This window comes from Saccopteryx leptura, chromosome 2, assembly GCF_036850995.1.
Source record: "Saccopteryx leptura isolate mSacLep1 chromosome 2, mSacLep1_pri_phased_curated, whole genome shotgun sequence".
NCBI lineage: Eukaryota > Metazoa > Chordata > Mammalia > Chiroptera > Emballonuridae > Saccopteryx > Saccopteryx leptura.
This window is the reverse complement of record NC_089504.1, coordinates 105,270,374-105,297,754: the sequence shown is the minus strand read 5'-3', so window position 1 is coordinate 105,297,754 and position 27,381 is coordinate 105,270,374. Positions and strand designations below refer to the sequence as shown.

At 38.7% G+C, this 27,381-nt stretch overlaps 1 protein-coding gene across 9 annotated transcripts in view; it reads right to left on the bottom strand.

Moving 5' to 3' along the window:
• The window catches only part of PPFIA2 (PTPRF interacting protein alpha 2), a 505,851-nt gene extending 493,601 nt beyond the window's left edge, over positions 1-12,250 (bottom strand). For 8 of the 9 annotated variants that reach the window (XM_066368476.1, XM_066368471.1, XM_066368481.1 and 5 more), the window contains exons 1-2: positions 11,377-11,597; positions 6,619-6,869 (exon numbers count right to left, since the gene is read on the bottom strand). In XM_066368476.1, the coding sequence (XP_066224573.1) occupies positions 6,619-6,867 (249 nt within the window). In that variant the 5' untranslated portion in view covers positions 6,868-6,869; positions 11,377-11,597. Of the gene's footprint in view, positions 1-6,618; positions 6,870-11,376; positions 11,598-12,162 lie in introns of those variants that run through there. The other variant, XM_066368469.1, reaches the window with a different exon arrangement.
• Positions 12,251-27,381: the final 15,131 nt, after the last annotated feature.

Here is a 27,381-nt window from a genome sequence, read left to right as displayed (position 1 = left end):
AGAACTCTCTAAAATCACTTTCCACATAAAACTTTCTGTAGTCAATCACAATCAATATTATATCTCAAATATTTTCAGTACTTCTATAATTTTCTTGGACTATATTAATTTGGATTCATTTACATATATTTTTGCTTGGCAACTCTATTTTCTAAATTATCTGGGCACCAAATTATATCCCTTTTCTCTTATTCCCTTTACAAACATATGTAACAATTTAACAATACACAGAAGGCCCTTAATATTTGTTAAAATAAGTGATAAAAATAAATTTTATACTTTCATATGTTATTATTTGGAATGGAAATCTCACAGACTTTAATTTTTTTTCTTGTGATAGGGACAAGAGACAGAGAGAAAGAGACAGATAGGGACAGACAGCCAGGAAGGGAGGGAGATGAGAAACATCAACTCTTTGTTGCAACACCTTAGTTGTTCATTGATTGCTTTCTCATATGTGCCTTGACCAGGGGGCTCCAGCAGACAGAGTGACCCCTTGCTCAAGCCAGCGACCTCGGGCTCAAGCTGGTGAGCCTTACTCAAACCAGATGAGCCTGCGCTCAAGTTGGTGACCTGGGGGTTTCAAACCTGTGTCCTCCGCATCCCAGTGAAATGCTCTTACCACTGTGCCACTGCCTGGTCAAGCTCTCTAAATATTATTAATAAACATATTAGCAATTAACAAATATTTTCTCTGATTTAAAAAATGTTAGACTATTAATATTTCTAGTAAACTGTGCTAATGCTGATTGACATATATATTTATTTATTTATATATTTATATCATATATAGTTTATATTTTGGCATTCTGGATAAAACAAATACAAGTATTTTCATATTTAATTCTTTACAAATAAATTAGTTTTTAATTATACTAATACTTACATTATTTTCTTTAATCATTATAAACTACCCAGTGAGGTATTAATATTAACCCCTTTTTGTAGCATGGAAATCTGACATCCTGACAAGTTGATGATGTTGGTAGAATCACAATACAAACCAGATCTTTCTATTTCAAGTTTATTACTCTTTTTATCTCAAGATACATATACAGTTAGTTCTGTTTTTACTTTATTATTATTATCTTTAATTGAGAGGAGGGGAGATAAGATAGTAAGGCAGACTCCCACATGCTCACCAACTGGGACCTACCAGGCAACCCCATCTGGGGCCAATGCTCAAGTACCAAGCTCTTTTTTAGCTATCCTCAGCTCCCAGGGCCACACTGGAACCAATCAAGTGACTGGCTACAGGAGGGAAAGAGGGAGAGAAGGGGGAGAGGGAGGAGGAGAGAAGCAGATTGTCACTTCTCCTGTATTCCCTGATGAACTCAGGATGTCCATGCCACAGGCGAAGCTCTATCCAGTAAGCCAATCAGTCAGGGTAGCTCTGGTTTTACTTTAAAAGCACTTATGGTCCTGGCTGGTGGTTCATTACATAGAGCATTGCCTGGTGTATGGACATCCCAGGTTCGATTCTCATTTGGGGAAAATCAGAGGTAACCATTTGCTTCTCCACCTCCCCCTTCACTCCACTGCCCTCCAGCAGCCAGTGGCTCCATTGATTCTAGCATGTCCTGGGGTGCCGAGGAGCACATGAGCCTTAGGCACTGAAGATAGCACAGTTGATTTGAGCTTCCACCTCAGAAGGAGGATGCTGGGTGGATTCTGGTTAGGGTACATAGGAGAGTCTGCCTCACTATTTCCCCTCTTGTTATCTTTAAAAAAAAAAAGAAAAAAAAGAAGAGAGGAAAGGGGAAGTAAGGAAAGAAGGGAAGAGAAGGGAAGGGAAGGGAGGGGAGGGGAGAGGAATGGGAAGGGAAGGGAAAGGAAAAAGAAGAGAAGAGAAGAGAAGAGAAGAGAAGAGAAGAGAAGAGAAGAGAAGAGAAGAGAAGAGAAGAGAAGAGAAGAGAAGAGAAGAGAGGGAAAATAGCACTTACTACTGGTACTCAACCAGTTCAGAGGGTTGTAGATGATTGACATATGTTCCTGTTCTCTTGGAGTTTATAATCTAGGCTAGTAAACAGGCATAATCAGATAACTTAATGATAATGTGGTAAATGATAAGGGTAAGGAACAATAAGGGTAAGGAACTTGAGTGTTTAGAGAAGACTTCTGTGAAGATATAAAATCTTGGCTGGGATGAGAGGAAGTCAGACAAAGCTACTGAGGAGGAACATTATGGGCAGAGAGATAAATATGCATTAAAAAGTCTGGAATAGATGAAGTTTGTGGGGACACTGCAAGCAGTGAAGAATAATCCAAGCAAAGAACATGACATATTTACAATAGTGAAAATGTTAGGTGATAGAATGACAAAGAAGTTCAAGGCCAGGTGTAGAAAAATAGAAAATACAAAATAATAAAGAAATGTAAAAATTATTAAGAGATTAAAACCAGTATGGCCCAAAGGATAGTAAATTAATAGATGAGTGAGAAAGCAGCATTTATGAGGAGAACTCTCAGGTGTCTGGGTGAGGAATTCAACAGATTTGATTGAGGAGTGGGAGACAGATGAAGACTGAGTTTGGGGTATACCAAATCTGAGGTTCTGTGGAACACTTAAATGCATCTATGTAAGTGTTGGGCAGATAAAATGCTCACTTTGTTAAAAATGGCGCTGCCCATGTGAGGCCGTCGCCCAGGTGATATTAATGTGTGTTGAGAATTCTTGTAGCCTGGGGCTTGGTTTTGGGATTAAGCCTTTCCCACCCTTTTTGATGTGGGGCGGTACAATCCAATCATGCCTTAGAGAAGTGACTTTGTATTAGAGACTTCCCTATTCTGTATATTGGATTAAAGGTTTTGAATCTACACTATAAAATGGGGGCAGAACGGGAGCTTGTGCTCTTGGTTCCTGGGATCATTAGAGGAGAGAGCAGAGCAGAGAGCAGAAGGAGGCCACATGGAGTAGGCCAGGAGAAGCAGCCAAGATGGCGGAGTACTGAGTGAGATGCCAGTTTGTGTGTAGAGTTTGTATCTGGGATAAGGAAGGAGATGGGGAACTGAGGAGAATAAGGCTGGTGAGCTAGAAACCTTTGATTCTAGGAAACTCGGATAAGTCAGTAGCTTTGTGAGCACTGAATGTGAGTGGGTTTTGGAGCCCAGTGTGTGTTTTTACTTGCCCGCCGGGTGCAAGCTAGAATTAAAGACTATGGCCCACCAGTTTGTGGCTGCGTTGTTTCTTTACCGACTGTCCGAATCCAATGCGAACCTGCACTGGCCGGGCTGCTCTGATGATGGCCCTGGCCGCTGGCTTTACAGTAAGATACAAAATTGATTGTGTAGTTTAGAAAATTCAGGCCTAGAGATGAGCAATAATTTAAAATTATAAGTCTTCTTTTCTTTTCTTTTTTTTTAAGTTCGAAGAAGGGAGATAGTGAGATAAACTCCTGCATGTGCCTCAGACCAGGATCCACCTGGCAAACCCCGTCTGGGGCTCATGCTGAATCTACTGAGTTATTTTTAACTCATAAGGCTGACCTTGGACCAACTGAGCTATCCTCAACACCTGGGGCTGATGCTCAAACCAATCGAGCCACTGGCTATGGGAAAGGAAGAGGGAGAGACGGGGGAGGGGGAGAGAAGCAGACGGTTGCTTCTCTTGTGTGCCCTGACTGGGATATCCATACACTGGACTGACACTCTATCCATTCAGCCAACCAGCCAGGACAAAAAATTATCAGTATTCTCTAAACACATTTACATTCAATCACATAATGAAGAACTAAACACTATAGCTACAACACCCTTTATATGGTTACGATTGTTAAAATCACTGCTGCTAGGCAAGTGATAGGCGAGAAAGAGACTAATGCAAAAAACTGACACATCAAAACCTGAAAGTATTATATAGGTAACTTTTACAATGATGTGTTGTAAAATTTGACTCTGCTTTGAATTCTCTCCCATGTTTGCTAAAATAATTTTTATTTTTATGTTATTGTAGTAGATTTCAAGTTTATATGCTTATTTCTGCCTCAAAACTCACATTTATGGAAACCATGTTCTCCTTCAAGCTAAATGTCAAGTGCAATGCCACCACACAATGCACGTACATTACAAAATATTCAAAAAGACTCAAAGATACCAATTAAAGAAGAATACTCTTCTATTACTTACATAAAACTTATATCCCTTAAAGTAAAGATTAGGTTATTCAAACTATGCTTTAAAGAAATTGCAAGACCACCACTGTCCTAAAAATCTGTAGATTACTAAGAATATTCAATATTTATAATAGTGAAATACAAAACAATATTGAAAAATGTGTTAAAGTATTTGTAAAAGGGATCGAAACTGTATGCCTCTAAACATTCAGGTTCATAATCCCTAGTATATAATTTCCAAACCTATACACTCTATAAACTGGTGTCTTATTTGTAAGTGTGTTACAACCTTGATTGATCGCAACATGAGACATTTATAGTCTTTATTTTTTCCATGCAATAGAAATGGTCACAGAATTCTCTTCAGATATGAAAATGCATGAATTATGGAGTGCTATCCAGAATCCTTCTGGAGGATTGTTCCATAATATAAATTATATACATACAAGAGTCTCAGGAAAATTCTGAACTCTAGACGAGATCGGGCGCGTTCAGGGTGGTATGGCCATAGACAATTCTGAACTCTAAAACACAAATTGTCTCAAGTGTTTCTGATATGAGATTGACTCAAATTCAAAACCTGAAATTTTGATCACATTATCAACTAGATATTCAACACAACTGAATTTCTAAAATTAAAAATTTTCATTTGTATACCTTTAAGAAGAGATTTATCTATATAATATCATTGTGTATGAAAACATTTATAGTTTTTTCTTTTTCCTCTAAAATATCTTGTTCTTCTATATTTTATTTATAGCATCCTTGTGTACAGATAGAGAAAAAAGATTAAAAACCCAAACTATTCTTATAATCAGTTTGATAAAGTTATAATCCAAATTGACATCATCAGGCTTAAATATAATATAAAATGATAAATGTAGAAAAGGTACACATAGACTCCTATACTCTATACCAAAGAGTCAATTTCCAAGAAGAGTAGGGAAAAAGGGAACATAAGAAGCATTTATGCAACTCAGTTATAATCCTCGTTCAATTACTGTCCCAGGACCTGCTGAAAGTATGTTGAACTTGCCCCCAAATAGAATACAGTTCTAGGCTTCTTTAATGGAATGTTCTATCCAGAAAGAGAATGCTTGTCCCATTCTATGCTTGTCACAGAAAATAATAAATAGTATGATTGGTTCAGGGACTACACTTTAACAACAGCATTGACCAACTCAAATAATCCTAGTGAAGAATAGACATGATGGTGATCATTCTAGAACTTCTCTTAAGAAGAACAGTTGCAAAGACTGAAATGTCTAGCTTGAAAAGTAAAATTCTTGGTGGAGATATTTGAAATGAATCAACTACAGTCACCAACAGGTGACAGTTACTGGAAACATTATTGTATCTCAAATCAAAACAAACTGACTGAAAATGAAAAGGACTGAACAGGAATTATCCATATATAAGGTTATGGGATTACCCAAGGGGGATGTAGCAAAAGGTTATGATCTTTTCTCTTCCAAAAGTGATCAATATCTCAACATCACAGTGCATGTTAACAGTACAGTTTGGTTTATAATTTTATCAATTTTTATTATATAATTTTAATATTTATGAAGACATAATATTTACAAGATATAATTTCATGAAAAAAAAGTCAACTCTAACATTTACCACACTATACTTAAAGCAGAGGTAAATCAAACTTATGTTTTCAAGAAAAATGTAATGTTTTGGAAATGATTATTAAAAATCTCATTCATTTTGGATATTTTGGCCATTAATAATAAAAAAAAATCTCATTCATATCCTCTGCTTTTTTTCACACTTAAAATAAACACAATTATGCTATTCTTATATAAAAAATTGACTTTCATTACTAACTTTGTATATAAGTAAGGTGCAAATACTTACAATATTATATTATTTTTATAAAATAAGATTCTTGACAAAAATATTCTAAAAATAATTCATCTAACAATTTTAAGTTTGTGAGAATAGGGCTGAACTCTTGCCATTTTTCTAATATACAAAATAATTTATTTAAGAAAGAAACTTGTTGAATGTTTTTTGAGTAGAGATGGTACTCCCGCAATAACTCTAGGAATTTTTTTATCACGCATTATGCATTTTTAAAGGAAAACGAAAAATAGACTGTAGGCTTCCAAACTATCATGACTTCCAAAGACAGAATGAAGAGTGCATACTTCCGAATGGCATGATTCTAATTAAAAATCAAGGAAGAGAAAATCAACTCTTCCCATATATTCTGGTGATTAGAAGCTGATCAACAGGTGATTCTCTACCCACACCAAAACATACAGATAAAATAAAATAAAATAAAACACCAGATAGGAACTCATGCTTCACGGTTTTCATCACCAATGTACCGCAATTTTCTTTGAGGCAAGGTTGCATGTAAATTAATTATTCTTAATTTTTTCTCACCAAAATATGCATATTTTAAAGGGAAAAATAATTACAAGAATGGGAATAAAGCGATACCTTATCCCATTTTCAACTGCAATGGGAAGAACGTTACCAGGAAGCGTACCTGTGGCAGGGCTGAATTGAGCTGCCTCTGAAGCGAGTCTCTGTCATAGATGACATCCTGCAGTCTTTGCTGGGCTAGTGAAAGACTTTCTTGGGTCTCCCGAAGCGTGTCTAGAAGACGGTCCCTTTCATCTAGCATATTCACCATCAGCTGCTCAAAATGGGAGTCGGAGTCCGAGCCACTGCTTTGGGACCCCCTTTGGCTCATCGGGGTGTCCTCATTAATCGTGGGCATCACTTCACACATCATTGCTTAAAGAAAGTAAAGGGAAGGGAAGTCTTAGTAAAAAATGGTTCCATTAATGCTGCCTGGCCCTCAACTCACCAAATGCTCTGCAGCTCATTAGCCTAATTATCTCTTTTTTCCCTTATTCACTGCCCCAACTCTCTAAATATTATTTACCTCAATGAAAACTGATTCATTGACTTCCTCAAACCAACAAGCTTTCTCTTTTAATGAAACAGCTTGGTTTCACCTACTGCTTAAAGTTGTTTTTTTTTTCTTTAATGATTTATCCCACCTAATTCAATTTATAGTAACATGTTATTACACTTAGTAATTGATCACCTTTCTTCCCCTGTAAGTTTACAAATCCCTTATTGCTAATACTTCCATGTTACCTTTATTTGTTATATTGTTAATTACAAATACAGTCTCTGGCACTTACTGGGTGGGCAGTAAATTATTTTTAAACATCTAAAATAATTTAACGAGTTAATGTTCCATTTTTTTTAATGAAAATCCACAGATAGTTAATATTCTATTTATAGAATAATCAGGTTTTACTTTTTAATTTTATCAACAGATTATTTTCATACCAATTTAATGCTTCTTGACTTTACAACCCCTATTTTATTATTTTTATATGCCCTCCTCCTAAATTCCTGTGGTAATCTACACAATAAAGTAACTGAATTAGATATAAGCTTCATGAAATAGATTGAGGTTCATAAATTTGTTTAGGTTAATATACTTCTAATTGCACTTAATATTCTTTTGTTTCCTGTGAGCTGCATTGTCTGGTCTTCATCCAAACAATACAAACTAACACTCTTTCAAATATTCCACAAAACAGATGCCATAAATTACATTAGCTAATGTAGTAACTTCACATCTCAGCTGCTAATCTGAGGCTCCCAGTCATGAAATAAATGAACTGCTCAGGATATTTTTTAAATCATTTATTAATTGGATTTAAAATAGACAGCACAGGCATTAGGGTATAACAGTGATCTATTGTGTAGCATTTTAATGATCAGAAAGTATATCATTTTCTCTTTTATCCTTTATCTTATATTTAAAAAAGAATCAAACACATCTCAATTTTAGTTGTTGTATTGAATAGAGGCCAGGAGCTATTAATTAGAGGGTTTGGTTTCATAGGAGGCTGATGAGGAAGGAGAAAGGGTGATTTGGCTGTTGATACTAAAGTATTCTTTGGTTTTATGATGCAAGGTCAGTTCATTTTTCTGCCTACATATTCCTGTTCTTGGGGAAAATGTTAATGGTAATATTTTCAAATAAAATGTCAGGACTTAACAGCTCAACAGTTAATTACTCTTCATGTGATTCTTCATAAAAATTGAATTGAGAGAAATTCAGTTATCTGTAAATGACCTGGTCAGAGCTCACTGAAAACTAGGAGAAACTTTCAGAAAGATAAGAAGCAAGTACTTTTATGACTAACATCATATGTAAAAAATTTATGGAGGGTGATTTTTAGAATAATTCTAAGATAATACTTTGAATTATTGTTCATTATTCAAAACAGTGGGCTACCTGAAGGTAAAAATTTGACTTGTTCAGTTTCTTATTCATCCTAAAATAAATAACAGGATAGATGCACAGGATGTATTAATATATACATATGTATGCACACATACATTGTTACTATTATTAAATATTTAATAATGAAAATATAATATTTTTTGTTTTATAATTTTAAATTTTATTCAAACACTATTACAAATATGGGAAATTAAGGACACTCTTTGCTAACTGCAACAAATTTTCTTTACATTGATTGAAAATAAATTGCAAAACAAAAACCTGTCCCACCACATTTGAATATTTAAAACAATTAGTTCACTTGCCATGCATGAAATACACACACTGAACAGCTGTGTCATTCTGAGAAATCACTACCAAGGGCCAATGTGTTTTGTTGTTATTTGTTTTGATTTTCTTTTTTATTTGACATTTGAGATTATAACAAAATACTGGAAGAGGAAATAGTAGCCTTGTGGCAGTTTGTGCCAAAACACTCGCAAGGTTTAAATTTTAGGTTTACTTAAACATTATTATATTTGTATTTTAAATTATATCCTTCTTGAAAGAAAGCCAATAGTCCATCTCCATTTGGAATTATAATAAATTTAAATTCCAAGAAAAAATATAACTTCAGTGATTACCTCTACTATAATTTGTTCTTGAATATACTACCCTAATTCTAGCAAACACTTGTCTTCACCATGGGACATTAGACATTCATAAACTTTAGGGTCTTAAATCAGTGTAAAGCTGGTCTTTGATTTAATCCAAAGATGCTGTGATGAGAAGCGCCTTAAGGACTTAGAAAGTCTATTAAATCTACATTCAAGAGAACTTGATTCAATTTCACTCCTATAGCCTGTGAATCAGGAAAAGTCACCTTGCTGTTCAAAACTTTAGTTTTCTCTTCTGTAGAGTCAATTATCCATGCTTTAGAAAACACACACACATAAGACTGTTCTAAGGCTCTGGTAGTATACCTGATTAGGATCACACAGTAAATTAATAAAGAGCTATTATAAACTCAGAAATTTATTTCTGTTATAAAGTGACCAACATCATCTCTGCAGAAAAAATATTTTGTTTGTAATTTATTCTGCTTCCATGCCTAAAGATCTAAATCCAGTCGGTACTCTGAACTTTCCAAATACAATTTAAAATCTGCTCATAAAAATTAGGGGATATTTTATAGCTTCATATTCATTTTGAAATATGCCCTAATTTTTGTGAGCAGTATATTAAACTATGCAAATTTACTTAAGAAATAAAATGACTACATGCTATTTTTTTCACCAACATTCTACCCAAATAAGTGAGTCTAAACTATTATCAACAAAACCAGGGGGGAAAAATGTTCCACAAAAATTAAATCCATTTTCATAAATGGCCTTTTTGGCTTCTTACAATATAACTAGATCCTGACTAATATAAATTACAAAATACGTGGATAATTCTTAAAATATAACTTATTTCTTGAATGCACATTTTAGGTATTAAAGGCAATTAAAAATTTATATTCAGTGTAAAAGTTAAACACTCTCAGAGATGACATCTGAAGCAACTTGGACAGTTCAGAATGGTATGGTCATTCAATCTCTAGTACACTTCATCCTCATATACCACTTTCTTTTTTAAATTTTTTATTTATTGATTTTAGCACAAGAGGAAGGGACAGAGAGAGAGAGAGAGAGATAGGAACATAGATCTGTTCCTTTATGTGCCCTGCCTAGGGATCAAACTGGCAACCTCTGTGCTTCCGGATGATGCTCCAACCAACTGAACCATCTGGCCAGGGCTCATATACCACTTCTAACTTTTATACCGTTTTCAAAATTAAAAGTGCCTTGTATAGCATAATTCCTGAAAAACCAGGAAGGGAATACTAACAGTTTGCTTTGATATTTGCCTTTTTGTCTCCTCCTCCTCAAAGTCAGCTGGATACATAAATTATATTATGCTTTTCTAGATGTTGATGTCTTGTTTTTTAAATAGTAGTTAAGGTTTCAAGACCTAGTAGAGGTTATTTTGTTTATTTAAAAGGAAAAAAATAGTAATCAACTTGGTTGGTTTAATTATCCCACTGCTTAAATTTAGCTTGAATAACTTTATACAAGAAAAACCAATTCCCTTAGCACATAACCTTGACTGTCTTCTAAATCTCTCAGATATCAAAATAAAAGTTTGAATACCCACTGGAGTCATTATGCAAAAGCTGTCAAGATCCAACATGTGTGTCTTTCTTTTAACAATATATACCCTTCAAGCAGTACCTATTTAGATATAACAGTGCTATATAAGGCTTTATTTGTTTTCTGTTAGTGAATCACTTTATTCAGGGAGATCACTAGGATTTAGAAGGTGAGTAGAGGTAAAGAAGAAATTATTTTTGCCAATGTGTTTCTTTTGCAAAGATTTAGTCTTAAGAACTAACCTAGCTCCATTTCAGTTAATCCACAAAAAAAGTAATTCGGTGAGAGAAATCCTAGCCATTGTCTGATTACATTACATGAATATTCCTCCTCCTCTTTAACTCTTTGAAATCCCCTGTCCTCTGGAAATATTATCATCACCTCTAACGGAAGTATTTTGCACTTTCTTGACCCTAATGCATTTACAGACAGACTGTCAAAGAGCCAGCTCACCTCACATGGCTGGACAGTTATCTCTCAGCCACACCCCCCACCCCCTGAAGAAGTTGACTTCATAATTTCCACACTTAAAATTCTTCATGCTGCCGAACAGGAGAGAACCAAGTAGGGAAGAAGAGGTAGTAATATAGGAGGAGGGATGGGAAAGGGGTGGAAAGCAAAAGGCACAGAGCAGTAATTGGCAAGGAGGAATTTGCATATCATCTTCCCTGGGGGCGGGGTGGGGCCGGGGGTGGGGAGGGAAATAAATAAATAAATAAATAAATAAATAAATAAATAAATAAATAAATAAATAAATAAAGCGGTAGGATACCATGTAACTCAAATACAGTTTTTGTACCTAATGTCAGTAATTTCGGGTCCTGCTTCTTCAGTTGATCAATGACAACCGCAGTCTCGGGCTCGACAGAGGGGAGGCTCACGCCCGGCTGTCCTGGACCATCTCCCTGGCAACGGGAGGAGAAAGGCAGCTCAGACACCGGCGTGCCCCGGCGCCCTCCCGGGTGGCGCGGCAGCACCTCGGCATCCTCCCGCGGCTCCGCTCAGCAGCCCATCGGAAGGAGAAGCGTCCATCGGAAAAATGGCATATTACAAATTTTGCTTTGGGAAGCAGAGCTCGGCTCAGACCATTGTCAAAAGGAGGAGAGGGGGAGGCGTCTCTTAAAGCAGCAGCGGCCCGTTTGCGGGAGCCGGGGCTGGGGACGCGGGGCGGGCAGCCGGGAGCGGGGCCTGGGTGGGACTTGTGGAAACTTAACCCAGCGGCGCTGCTCCCGGTCCGCGGCCGGGCCACCCGGAGGGAATTCCGTCTGAACGCGAGCTCTGGGGGAAGCAGTGAGCAGTGTCTGGAAGGGAAGTTCTCTACCTCGTCCCCCCACCAGAGCCCCTCCGGAGTTTATGGATAACCTGGGGGAGGAAAGCTAAAAGGACGCGAGTCCCCGGGGGATCCAAGAAGCGGGACAGGTTCCCTCCTGGCCCCCATCCTCGTTCCGCGCTGCTGTGTCTCATTTCACTTAAAAAAAGGCGCTTCTTCTCCCAAGAGGCAAGCAGTCCACCCCCCACACCCAGTGCCTCCTCCCAGCCTCCTTGCAAGCCTCCTCGCTTGCATCAGTGGGCCGGGAGGACCAACCTGCTGGGAGCCGGTGTGGATGCTACAGCATCTTCTCTGCTCACTTTGCCTCGTGCTGTTGCTGCTGCGGCTCCTCCTCCTCCGTCTGTCTCCCCACCTCCTCCTCCTCCTTGGCAGCCGCCACCTCCTCTTCCTCTGGAACAAGGGCTTCCCCTGGAAGCTGCTGCAGTGGTTTCCACCGGCCCTTAAATAAATTCTGAAGTAATCACGTCTTTGCTCTCCTCCTCACGCACACGCGCTCGCGGATACACACGATTACCTACCCCAAAGCCGCTGCCGGGCTGCTGGGGCTCGCGCCGGCCCCAGTGCCCCCGGCCAAGGCAAGAGCTGGGGATCGGCAGGTGTGGGAAGGGGGTGCTCTCCTTCTTGCTCTAGCCCCCCCCCCCCACACACACACAATGGTCTTCGCAGGAAAGCATGTGTTGACCTGCGCTACTGGGGAGGAGAATGGGCTTGGGCACCTTCTGGCTCTCCGGTCTCCAGTGCCTGTCATTTCTTGAAGCAGCATCTTTCTCCCAGGACTAGGGCATGATAGCCATGATTGTAAAGACCTGAGGCAATCCAGGGTGTGGCGGCATCTGTCACTTCTCATTACATCTCCAGCACTTCTCCATTCATTGCTTTGACGATGGGGACAGTATATTAAGTACTCCCTACCCTAGTAAATTTCAGCTTTGAGCAACGTCTGGTCTCCATAGCGTTCCAGTTCCTCTAGACCTACACATCCCTTTACCTATTCTCTTTTCCTCCTTCATTCATATAAACCCATTTTATCAGGGATAGAGAGGAAGCAAAAGACAAAATCAACACCTACTCTCAGCAAAAACGGAAATGCTTCAGTGAGGGAAAAATTCACATTCCTGGTTTTAGTGGAAAGAAAGAGGGCATGCAGAATGGAATTGGGAGTAAGGTTAAGCATTAGGAATAATTTGGGAGTTAGTGCAAGTAACTTCAGGACATAGTGCAGGAAACCCAAAAGGTGTGTTTTACTCTTGTTTAAAGCAAAGAGTCACTAGCTAACTAAAGAAATAATATTCAAATATCAGCTACCTTAATTAAGTACACTATTCAAAAAACAGATCTTTGATTTGGAGGGTATCATTAAGTCAATTAGTGATTCCACAGTGAAATGTGAAAACTACATGTATTTAACCCCTTCTTTTCTAGACTATTATTCAAACTCTGCATCACAAGATAACCCTATAAGGTTTAAGTATAAAAGTAATGTGACGCCCTGGTGGGTTAGCTCATTTGGTTAGAGCATTGTCCTGAGGCAGCAGAGATATGCCAGTTTGATTATCGGTAAGGGCACATATAGGTGCAGCTTGATATTCCTGTCTCTCTCTCTCTCTCCCCCTTCTTCTCTCACTAAAATCAGTAAATAAGAATTTTAAAAATATATTTTATAAAATAATGTGAAGATTTATTAGATGTCAATTGGAACACTTTCTTAAACATAAGGCACATTGTTGGTCAAATAAGTTTGTAAATATGATATATATGTTTGCTCGCTTACAGTTTGCACAGGGTGTGGGAGACAGGCTGTAAGCAGGCAGGGTCATTATAGCCTAAGGCTTAGTTTCAACACTAAGCTTTTCCCCACACCCTTGACTGTTGCATGATGTGGGGTGATGCACTCTAATGAGGAATCCCATTATGCCTCAGATAAGTGACTTTGTATCAGAGACTTCCTTGTTTGTATATTGGATTAATGGTTTTGATTTCTACACTATAAAATGGGGCAGAGGAGCCCATGCTGCAGGAGAGAAAAAAAGGCCATGTGGAGGAAAGGAGAAGCAGACAAGATGGTGGAGTGCTGAAGAAGAAGCCAGTTTGTGCAGAGTTTGTGCAGAGAGAAGGAGATGGGGAATAGAGGTTGTATGGCCAGTAGCTACGGCCACCTGGCCCATGTGCAGGTTTCCATTTGATTCGAATAGATGGTAATGAAACAATGGAGCCAAGAATGGGTGGGCCGTTACCTTTAATCCTAGCTTGCACACAGTGGGCAAGAAATATACACAGTGGGAAAACACTTCTCTTTCCATTTAGGCTCCCAAAGCCACTGAACTTATGTGAGTTTTCTAGAATCAAAGGTTTCTACCTCACCAGCTTTATTCATCTATGTTTTCCATCTCCTTCTTTCTGCACAAACTGTGCACAAACTGGATTCTTCTTCAGCACTCTGCCATCTTGGCTGCTTCTCTTCTCCTCTACATGGCCTTTCTCTGCTCTCCTACAGCATGGTCTCCTCTGCCCCATTTTATAGTGTAGAAATCAAAACCTTTAATCCAATATACAAACAAGGAAGTCTCTGATACAAAGTCACTTAGTGTGGGAAAGGCTTAGTCTTAAAACTCAGCCTTAGGCTATAACAATCCTGCCTGCTTACAGCCTGTCCCCCACACCCAATGCAAACTATAAGCGAGCAAACATATATATCATATTTACAAACTTATTTGACCAACAGAGGTGAATAAGGCTGGTGAGGTAGAAACTTTTGATTCTAGGAAACTCAGATAAGTCAGTGGCTTTGGGAGCCCTGAATGAAAAGGGAAGTGTTTTCCCACTGTGTGTATTTCTTGCCCGCCAGGTGCAAGCTAGGATTAAAAGTAATGGCCCACCATCCTCCGACTCCACCATTTCTTTACCATCTGCCCAAATTCAATGCAAACCTGCATGGGCCAGGTGGCTATAATGGTGGCTGTGGCTACTGGCTTTACATTTGGTGTAGTCTGTGGCAGGAATCGATACAGATTGGTATGGAGCCACCACCACCTTTGAATAGTGGAATAGAGCAGTGGTCCCGAACCTTTTTTGGGCCACAGACAGATTTAATGTCAGAAAATATTTTCATGGACTGGCCTTTAGGGTGGGATGGATAAATGTATCACGTGACCGAGACAAGCATCAAGAGTGAGTCTTAGACGGATGTAACAGAAGGAATCTGGTCATTTTTTAAAAATAAAACATCGTTCAGACTTAAATATAAATAAAACAGAAATAATGTAAATTATTTATTCTTTCTCTGCGGACTGGTGGCAAATGGCCCACGGACCAGTACCAGTTTACGGCCCAGGGGTCGGGGACCACTGGAGTAGAGGACTGGCTACTGTTATGGTTCCCCTGGCTGTCTTTTTGGGACTGTAAGCTGGCTGACTTTTACAGCCATGTGTGAGGAAACTGAGAGCTCTGTGGAAGAGGGTGCCTGGGACCTGCAAACCGAGCAGTGGAAGGAGATGGAGCAAACATGGAAGAAAGAGGTGACGACCCTGGAGCTGGAGCAAGCACCAGAGGAGGCTGACCAAGTTCGTGAGATTTGCTTGGAAATGGAGCAGCCATTAGAGAAGGAATCACAGGTTCGTGAGTTGCAAATTGCCCTGGATGTTGTGGAGAGCCAGCAGAGGCGAGAGGCCGGGGCTGAGACTGGGGCCTGGGTTGCAAGACCATGGAGCAGAAGGTAGTGGTGGCCCTAGGTTCAAGCCCAGCAGAGGGACCTAGTGTTTTCAGTTTCTCTTTGGAGAATAAGGAAAATTGGGCTGGAGTTGAGATTTGCAGTCTCCAGAAGATAAGAGCCCAGCAACAAGGAGTGCCTACTACGCCCCTGGCAGGTCTGCGATTTTGGGACATAGGGGTGGTTGCCATTATGCTCTCCAGAGCACAGATGGAAATGCTGACTGCCAATTGCCACGTGCTCCTCCTTGGGACAGTGTAAGACCTGCCAGGATGGCAGGGATGAGGGGTTGGCTGAGGCCCCATGTGTGTGGACTGATTTCCTGGACTACCACCAGAGTGGGTACTGGCTCCTTTGTTGGATGGACTTATGGATTCTGGACAATGTGAAATACCCTGATGGGATTGGGGGGTGGCTTTGCTGGAGGCCCTCCCCTGCCCTGGGAACCTTTTCCCATGGCTAGAAAGAAGTCCAAGGACATTTTGTGCTTTTAGCAAAGTGCTCAGAGACTGGTGAAGTGTACCTTGTGATTGTTGAAATTGTATGATTTGTCATATTGTTGTAATTTGTGTAATGTGCTTAATTTCTTTGTGCAGGAATACCTGTGCTTTAGGTTGTGACGTGAGCAAAAGGGGTGGTATGTTGGTTAAATAAGTTTGTAAATATGATATATATGTTTGCTCGCTTATAGTTTGCATTGGGTGTGGGGGACAGGCTGTAAGCAGGCAGGGTCATTATAACCTAAAGCTTAGTTTCAAAACTAAGCTTTTTCCCAAACCCTTGACTGTTGCATGATGTGGGGTGGTGCACTCTCATGAGAAATCCCATTATGCCTCAGATAAGTGACTTTGTATCAGAGACTTCCTTGTTTGTATATTGGATTAATGGTTTTGATTTCTATACTATAAAGTGGGGCAGAGGAGCCCATGCTGGAAGAGAGCAGAGAAAGGCCATGTGGAGGAGATGAGAAGCAGCCAAGATGGCGGAGTGCTGAAGGAGAAGCCAGTTTGTGCAGAGTTTGTGCAGATGGAAGGAGACAGGGAACAGAGGTGAATAAGGCTGGTGAGGTACAAACCTTTGATTCTAGGAAACTCGGATAAGTCAGTAGCTTTGGGAGCCCTGAATAGAAAGGGAAGTGTTTTCCCACTGTGTGTATTTCTTACCTGCTGGGTGCAAGCTAGGATTCAAGGTAATGGCCCACCAGTTCTTGGCTCTGAATCAAATGCAAACCTGCATGTGAATGGCCACGATGGCGGCCCCTGGCTTTATATACATCTAGATTATTCTTAGATCTTGTTAAGTTATAAATTATGACTCACTAGGACTGGGGTGGACCCTGAGTTTCTGCACTTCTAACAACTTCCAGATGGGACCACACTTTGAGCAGCAAAGATCTAGAACACAAAATCAACTTATCCTTCACTTAAATACTCTTAACCATAAGAAACCTATTACCTCACAAGGCAGCCCAGTCTGTTTTGAAATAGATCTGATTATATAATGGCTTTATTATATTAATCAGATCAGTACTCATAACTTTCACTCTCTGGAATTCACCAGAAGATATAAAATGTGCTTATACACAGACCTTCAAATTTTTAAAGACAGTTAATATGTCTCTTAATCCAAGAATTATTTCCTTTTTAAAACTTGGTTCTAATTTCCTAGGTAATCAACATTTGTCAAATACAGGCTCAGAGATTCTTATCATTTCTTAAAAAAAGTCTTGATTTGCCTGACTCCCATCCACATATCAAATAAAAGTTTTACTTCTATGTGTAATTCCCATACATTCAGTTGACACAACAGAGTTAAAAGGCTACCCCATCAATGGTATCACAGAATGGAAAAAATTGATAATAGAGGGCATAAAATAGTTGGAGTAAAAGATATTTTATTAAGAATATATAGTCCTGCCTGACCAGGCGATGGCGCAGTGGATAGGCATTGAACTGGGATGCCGAGGACCCAGGTTCGAGACCTTGAGGTCGCCAGCTTGAGCATGGGCTCATCGGGCTTGAGCAAAATAAAAAATGCTCTCCAGCTTAGACTCAAGTTCGCTGGCTCAAGCAAGGGGTTACTCGGTCTGCTGAAGGCCCGCGGTCAAGGCACATATGAGAAAGCAATCAATGAACAACTAAGGTGTCACAACGAAAAACTGATGATTGATGCTTCTCATCTCTCTCCGTTCCTGTCTGTCTGTCCCTGTCTATCCCTCTCTCTGACTCTCTCTCTCTCTGTCTCTGTAAAGAAAAAAATAAAAAAAAAATAAACTTAAAAAAAAGAATATATAGTCCTTATGTTTACTCTCAGCTTAGAAACTATATTTTCTAATGTTATCAACCCCCCCCCCGACACCATTGTCAATAGTGTAACATTTTTCTCTCTCTCTTTATTTTTTTATTAAGTGAGAAGCAGGAGGCAGGGAAGCAGAGAGACAGACTCCTGCATCCACCCCAATTGGGGTCCACCCAGCAAGCCCCCTAAAAGGCAAGGCTCTGCCCATCTAGAGTCACTATTGCTCAGTAAACAAGCTATTTTAGCGCCTTAGGTGAGGTCATGGAGCCATCCTCAGTGCCCAGGGCCAACTTGCTCAAACTATTCTAGTCACAGCTGTGGGGGGGGGGGGGTAGAAAAGTAGATGGTTGCTTCTCCTGTGTGTCCTGACCAAGAATCAAACCTGGACTTCCACACACCAGCCAACATTCTATCACTGAACCAACAGGCCAGGGACACATTTTTCTATTAAACTGAGAGCCATTTTTAAGAAGCAATTTTGCTGAAAGCATCAGGTAAACCAATTCACATAAGAAAAGTCACTCCCTGCACCAGTCATTCAAGTTTAGTGGCCCTCTAACTTAGCATGCAAGAGTCTCGAAAGGGTTTGTTACAATACAGATTTCTAAATCCATCCCCACAGTTTCAGATTCAGCAGGTCTGGGGTGTAGCCAGAGATTTTTCATTCCTAATACGTTCCTAAGTTAAGTTAATAATATTGCTAGGTCAGAAATCCCACTTTGAGAACCACTGCTTAAATTAATCTGGAGAAATTTGGGAAGACAATAAGTTCCGAACAAGAAAAATAGCTGATATATATTTTGTAATCAAGGCAAAAATCTGTCATCCAGATATAAAACCAACTATAATGCTGAGGTTATCATCTGCTCCTACTGGTTTTTGACAGCCAAAATTCAATGATTAAGATAGAATATGTTTATGTCCTAAATAGTCAACTAGGTTTAGGCAGAGGTAGTAGAAGCCACCTCTTTTTATTCGTCTTCATGCCTAAAATCAATTAAATGATTTAGTCCATACAGGCAAACAGTATTGCTAGCCACATTTACTAATGCTTCTACTATACATTTTATTCCAAATATAAGAGTTATATTTTTTAAGTGGAGAATGTCATACAACAATTCTCATGTTTACTATGATGGCTAGTCTTTTTATCTCTTTAGATATTCTGAATATTAAGATATATTAGTACTATCATGATAGTAATGAGAAGAAACACTCATTTTATTTTAATCAAGGATAGTGATAGTTTTGTTTGTAAAGGTAATGTTTATTTAAATCAACACCAAAGAAAATGGGTAATTAAGCATGGGCCATGACAGTAACAAAGATTTAGTGAGTGACAGTAATATGTCAAATTTTAAGAGTAAGGATAATTTTCATGAAAAATGAAAGCAAGTAATATTAGTTATAACAAACATGTTGATATCAATATCACCTCATTTTAACTATATAGTTACCCATTTATGAAAATATTTTGCTATATTCACAATAGTTTACATTGACATCATTAAAATAATTAAACAACATTTTCTGTATTTATGCTTACTGTTAAATTTAAAGTGAGAGTAGGAGAGATAGAGAGACAGACTCCCACATACATCCCAACTGGAATCTACCCAGCAACCCCCTTCTGAGGCTGATGTACTGCCATCTGGGGTCATGTTCACAACTCAGCTATTTTTAGTGCCTGAAGGAGAGATTACAGTGCACAGAGCCATCCTCAGCACTGGGGCTGAGATGCCTGAATCAATTGAGCAATGGCTGCAGGAGGAGAAGAGAGAGAGAGAAAGAGAAGGGGTAGGGGGAAAAGTGGAGAAGCAGATGGTCGTCTATCCTGGTGTGCTTTAACTGGGAATCAAACCTAGAACTTCCACATACCAGGTTGACACTCTACCGCTGAGTCAATTGGCCAGGATCTAAATTTTTTAAATAGATTTGAATAGATAATAGAAGTTACTCCCACCATTTATGGGAACATAAATTTTATTTTATTTTTATTAAACAATAAGGCCATGTAATATTATTACACTATTTATTTAAAATAGGCAACAGATAACCCCAAATATATAATGAATCAAATGCAATTGAAGTTCAGTTTTTACTTTTCAATATTTAAAGTTGAGAATTGGTTAGTGGGCTCTTTTCTCCCACACAATAATAAAGGCCTCTTTCTTGTCTGATCCCTACCATTTATCTCCTTGAGTTCTTCCAAATGATAGAAAGAGAGAGAGACTGGAGGAAATGCACCCATTTCTTAAATTCTGGTTCCAGATGTGACACACACTTTTCTCATATTCAATTGATAAGACCAACTCAAAGGGCAAGATCCAATTACAAGAGAGGCAGGAAAGTAGTCTGGCTTTAAGGCTAGAAGACAAGTAAAGAAGCTTTTGTAAAAAGCTAGCTTCTCCATGTAGTGTTTGTGAAAGTGCTAATGGAAATAAAAAATACGTAAAAAATATGTTATGTTTATATTCTTCGTTTTGCATGCATTTAAAAATAGATTAGATGCAATTAATTGTAATCAATAATCATAAAAGTAATACCAATTCTGTCACAAATAGTGAGCTTTTATTGTCTCTTTTATGTTTCTTATTTTTTATACTACACATTCCTCTTCCTACCTGTCTAAAAAAGCAAATTACAGAATATGAAAACTATACTAAACACATAGTTGCTGAATCTTCTACCTTCACATAAACATATAAACATCAGTTCTCACAAGATAAATTGTCATGAAAGGCTGCATTAATCAACCTTTATCTATGCATTTATATGGAATCACTGTAAAATGTAGCAATTTGACAAATAGTCACTGAGATTTCAGCTCATAACTAAGGATATCTTAATGTTATAAAAGAGCAAAAACTGTTAGTTATTTTTTGAAATCAGGTATGATAAGAGAAGACAAGTTTCAAAGAATTTTCTTTTTGCATTACTCAGTACTATTGGACATCAATCTAAGAGCAATGCAAGGGCACTGAAAAATAAATTAACATAGTGCTGCTTTTTGAAATAGTGTTTCATTTTTTAAAGGAAAAAATAACATCAAAGAAAAATATATTTCCTTTTTAGCCCCTCTGAGATAAAATATTAAGAGAAAAAAAAGCCCATTCTGATTATATATATTTTCCAGTTGTTTTTACCTAGAGAAGAGATTTATTCTAACGTAAACTTTCATAATAAAAGTTTTCATTTTTGCCTCTCCTTTAATTAAAAGAACATCACTTTGTAAATAAAGAACCATTGAATTATATGCTGGGAGTTCTAATTCCACTCTTACAGATGAGTAAAGTAAATCGCAGTAGTACTAATTCCTGGGTTTTCCAACTGAAATAGCTGAAGAAGCTAACCAGGTACTGCTTGACTTCAAATAGCTCCTTTCTAACTTTTATCCAATATAAATCTTCCAGAATTGGACTCAAAATTATTAATGAATACCTAAATATACTGCTCACAAAAATTAGGGGATATTTTAAAAGGAATTGAAGCAATAAAATATCCCCTAATTTTTGTGAGCAGTATACTTCAATCATTGACATCACTGATACCAATTCATTCTTCGAATCAATTGTTTATTTTATTTTATTTTTTGTATTTTTCTGAAGCTGGAAACGGGGAGAGACAGTCAGACAGACTCCTGCATGCACCCGACCGGGATCCACCCGGCACGCCCACCAGGGGTGACACTCTGCCCACCAGGGGGCGACGCTCTGCCCCTCCGGGGGGTCGCTCTGCCACGACCAGAGCCACTCTAGCGCCTGGGGCAGAGGCCAAGGAGCCATCCCCAGCACCGGGGCCATCTTTGCTCCAATGGAGCCTTGGCTGCGGGAGGGAAAGAGAGAGACAGAGAAGAAGGAGGGGGGGGCTGTAGAAGCAAATGGGCGCTTCTCCTATGTGCCCGGGCCTGGAATCGAACCCGGGTCCCCCGCACGCCAGGCCGCGCTCTACCGCTGAGCCAACCGGCCAGGGCCCGAATCAATTGTTAACACAAAGTAGATGAGGTTGAAATAAGTTATTATTGCTGTTCTTCAGATAAGAAATCATTAGGGTTAAAAGGTCACCAACATACAAATAAGCTTTTCCCTAGTGCTCACCACTAAAAGACATGTGTAAGCAGTCATGGATAGTAAATTAAACAATAAAAGTAATTTATATGGATAATCCACATTTTGAACAATGTTTAAAGATTCATAACCTGAATGGGGGTGGCACAATGCATAGTTGACCTGAGACACTGAGGTCCCTAGTTTGAAACTCCGAGTTCACAGCTAAAGCGTTGGCTTGTCAGCTTGAGTGCAGGGTCACCAACTTGGGAGAGGGATTGCTGGCTTGAGCCTAAAGGTCACTGGCTCAGCTTGAGCCTCCCAGTCAGGGCACATATGAGAAGTAATCAACAAGCGACTAAAGTGAAGCAACTACATGTCGGTGCTTCTCATCTCTCTCATTCTCTCTCTTTCCCTTCCTGTCTCTCACTCTCTCTCAAATAATAAATAAATAGATAAATAAATGAAATCTGTTTTGTGAAAAGATTCACAGAATAAGAAGAATACAAATATATGCTCTAGAAAGACTGTGATTAGAAGACAGCGTCTTCAGTATTAAATTAATAAGAATAGTTTATCAACAAGTCCTAGACAGTTGATATTATGTAGAAAACTCTCTTCAAAATGACAGTTAGCCTGACCAGGCAGTGGCGCAGTGGGTAGAGCATTGCACTGGGATGCGGAGGACACAAGTTCGAGACCCCGAGGTTGCCAGCTTGAGCATGGGCTCATCTGGTTCGAGCAAAGCTCACCAGCTTGGACCCAAGGTCGCTGGGTAGAGCAAGGGGTTACTCTGTCTGCTGTAGTCCCACAGTCAAGGCACATATGAGAGAGCAATCAATGAACAACTAGGGTGTCGCAACAAAAAACTAATGATTGATGCTCCTCATCTTTCCCCGTTACTGTCTGTCCCTATCTCTGACTCTCTCTGTCTCTGTAAAAAAAATAAAAAATAAATGACAGTTATATGTAATGTCTTTAGTAACTAACTGACTCTTGTCTTCTTTCAGTCTTACCTGGGGTGAACACAGGTTTATATCTCCTGCATACGAGGAGTTAGATGTGGAAGGGAGGTCAAGACCAAGTGGGGAAAATGGCAGTGTCCTGGCATGTATTACATGGATTAAAAAAAATTATTCCAAAACTTAGTAGCCTAAAACAACAGTTTTTTCCTCCTTTATCAAAGTATCAGTGGGTCAGGAATTTGATAACAGCTTGCCTTGGCAGTTCTGGCTTAAAATATCTCATGTTGATGCAATATAACAGTGGCTAGAATGGAGACAGCTATAGCAGCTGTGCATGGCCGAGAAGCAGTCTCTCTCTCTACCTCTCTCTCACTCATTTTTTGGCTTCTCCATGTGATATTAGTAAATGGGATAATTAGGGCCCCTCATAGCATGGCAGTTTAAGAGCAGTCAGGCATGGCAGCAGAAGTCAAAAGCAAGTAGTGAACAAGGCAGGAGCTGCTTCCCATTTTATAACCTAGCTTTGAAAGTTACATAGCATCACTTCTACTATACTCTGTTATTGAGTAACAGTCACAAGCTCTCCTGATTTAAAAGGAAAAGACATAACCCACGGCTTAGTGGGAGAAGCATCAAAATCACATGATAATAAATATTGAAGCCACTTGTAGCAAATACCATCAACCACAGCAGTCTACCTCTGTGAAACGCATATTTACTATTAAAAATATTCAATTATATTAAATGAGTACCTTTATACTTTTAAAAATGTTTGTCCTGCCCAGATAGCTTGGTTAGTTGAGCATCATTGCAAAGCTCAGAGGTTGCTGGTTAGATCCAGTTCAGGGCACATACAGAAACAGATGTTTCTATCTCTCTTCAGCTCTCTTCATTCCTCTCTCTCTAAAAAAAAGGAAAAACAGCCTGACTAGGCGGTGGCGCAGTGGATGGAGCATCAGACTGGGATGCGGAAGACCCAGGTTCGAGACCTCGAGGTCGCCAGCTTGAGCGTGGGCTCATCTGGTTTGAGCAAAAGCTCACCAGCTTGAGCCCAAGGTCACTGGCTCGAGCAAGGGGTTACACGGTCTGCTTAAGGCCTGTGGTCAAGGCATATATGAGAAAGCAATCAATGAACAACTAAGGTGTCGCAACAAAAAACTAATGATTGATGCTTCTCATCTCTCTCCATTCCTGTCTGTCTGTCCCTATCTATCCCTCTCTCTGGCTCTCTCTCTGTCTATGTAAAAAATAAAATAAAATAAAAAAAAGAAAAAAAAGAGAAAAAGAAAAAACAAATTTAAGGGAAAAAAAGGCCCTGGCAAGATGACTCAGTTGGTTAGAGCATCATCCCAAAGCACAGAGGCTGTGGGTTTGATCCCCAGTCAGGGTACATACAGAAACAAATCAATGTTCCTCTCTCTCTCTCTCTCTCTCTTCATTCCTCTCTTGCTAAAATTAATAAATATAATTTTTAAAAATAATAAATAAAAAAATGTAAGCAAAATCTTTTTAAAAATGTATTAAGAAAATAAATAAATAAAAATGTATCAAGAATATAATATAAGTATCTGGTAAGCAGGTTAGACATGAACAAAATTTATGAGAATTAAGTATAAAATAAGTAGTTAAAAAGCAGATTATGTGGGTATCAAACACAGAAAGGAATGGAAAAATCAGAGATACCTAATATTCATGAGATACCTTATATATTTCTAATATGTAAAAATATACCTATGTCCTATATATTTATAATATGTAAAATATACCTATGAACAAAAATATATAAGAGCTTGTAAGAAAAATTGTCATTTGTAAACTTTTTTTTTTTGACCATCCACTGGTGACGTCAATTATAACATACATATATGTGTGTCTTCTGCTAAGTAACACAAATGAAGCCCATGACTGTTCATTAGGCTAATTGGAGAGCTACATTTATTGGCAGGTGTATTTGTTCCTACATCTCTCTAGTAAAACAAGTGTGTATTGTTGACTCAGAATGTCTTCTGCCTGTTGACCCCTACCTAGCTCAAACTTCAACTCTGGTCCTTGTAACCATACTGTCGGTGCGGAAGGTTGATGTGGCAGAGAGAGGAATGGACAGGTGAACATCTCATGCATGTCCCAAGATTCAGATGGTGTTGTCTTTCCACATAATACCTTATCATTGTGTTAATGTATCCTATCTCTTTTCCTTTGTTTCTATGTGTTTTCAATAGACTTGATAAATTGTGTGATTTTAATTTTTATTTTAATTTTTTTTAATTTTTTTTCTGTGAGCTTTTCTATTTCACAACATCTGGTATAGCTTGCTGATAATATTTTTGGAGGATACCACTGTATCAAGTTGATGTCTAATGTGATATTTTATCTTGAGAAGTGAAGAGGCAAACTGGGTTCTTTATAACCACAAACATTTTCCCAGTGTGATTTCCATGGGCTGGGCCCAAAACAAATCAAATAAACAACAAAAACCTCAAACTAACCAACCAGATGCCAGCCAATTGGATGGTCCCTGGAATCTATGAATTTCCATTCAGCCCCAGAACCTAAAATAATCTCATGGACATGTAAGTTATGACAGACAACTATCACCAAATGGTGCCAAACTGCAACGGGGTCCAGATTAGATTTGTGTAGGGAACCAGAGGCTGGACTCTTGGCATGCTGGCAATAAAAGCTCTTACAACCCATTTACTTTCTCATTCATTTTTAGAGTTTTAGGGATATAAAGTTGGTCTTTGAGTATTAAAACTTATTTTATAATTTATACATTTGATGATAAGATCTTTACTTATATAATTCTAGATGGCCATGAATCACCAGGAAGTAGCTGTATAGGGAGTCAGGAGACACACAATGTGCTAAGATATATAATGAAGGTAATATGGGAACATAGAGAAAAACCATCTTATCTATCTAAAGGAAAATAGAGCTGAGGATAAAATGGATTTAATAAGTAACTTGCTGGATAAATACCGTGAAAGTTTAACAGCAATGGCAAATAACCAGAGGCATAAACTGTAGTTTGCACAGGAACCAGGGAATGGTGTCTATATGGCTACTATACTGTATATAGATAGATAAGGGACACAGGCTGAAAGAAGAGAGTGAAAATCTAAGACCATATATGAAATAACATACAAACCTTGTTAAAGAGCTTAAAATTTATCCTGAAGTCCTGACAAGGCAGTAGTACAATGGATAAAGCATCAGCATGGGATGCTAAGGACTCAGGTTTGAAACCCTGAGGTCACCGGCTTGAGCATGGGCTCATCCAGCTTGAACACAGGCTCACCAGCTTGAGCACAGGGTTGCTGGCTTGAGTATGAGATAACAGAAATAACCCCATGGTCGCTGGCTTTAGCCCAAAGGTCACTGGCTTGAGCAAGGGGTCACTGGCTTGGCTGGAGCCCCCCAGCCAAGAGTTCTAAGTGGTCTTTAGAACCTCTCAAGGCACATATGAGAAAGCAATTAATGAACAACTAAAGTGCCACAACTACAAGTTGATGCTTCTTATCTCTCTCTCTTCCTGTCTGTCTGTCTGTCTGTCTCTCTCTCAAAAAAAAAAAAAAAGTATCCTGAAGGTAATAAGAAGCCTAGGGAAGTTTTAAATCAAGAATAGATAGAACATATTTTGAAAGGATAGGATAAACATTGGGAGATAAGACAAAGTTATAGGTAAGATATGAAGGTTGAACCCACACTTCAATGGGATATGAAACAGGCAAGAGTGTGCTTGGGTTCAAACAAAATGTATTCAGTTTTTATCACATTGAATTTTAGTATCTGAATATGAGCAATCCACTTAGAGGCATTGAAAAAGAGTTAATTCAACGAGAAATCTGGGCTGACACTAAGTGTTTGGAAATCATTAGCGGCACTTGAAACCATAGAAATATATATTGGCAGTGAAAAAGAGTGTAGAATTAGATGAGATGAAGGCAGAATTACAGAACTTCAATGAACACTAACATTTAAGAAATGGTTCTAACAAGAAATAGGCAGACAAGGGAGGGAAATTAGGAGGCTATATGTCACAGACACCAAAAAAAAAAAAAAAAAGAGAGAGAGAGAGAGAAACCAACAATGGAGGGAGAGGGTGACCACTGTCAGATAATTCTGAAAAATGAAGTAAGAGAAAAATGAAAAGCATCCTGTTAATTTAGCAACAAGATATTACTAGAATCTTCAACAAGGGAAGTTTCACCAAAGTGATAATTGTGGAAGACAAATCACATTGGCTGAAGAAGATTACAGGCTGAAACAGTGGCTGAGAAATGGGACTGCTAGTGGTGTGGAAAAGATGGGTGCAAGCTGAAAAGACAGTAATGGCTCTTGTCCTGGAAGCCAATAGAGTTCTAAGTGGTCCTCAGGTGGGTTTTAGAAAGTTTCAGAAGCCCCTGAAATTATATGCATAATTTACATGTATATGCATAAAAGTATTTTTAAGATGAAT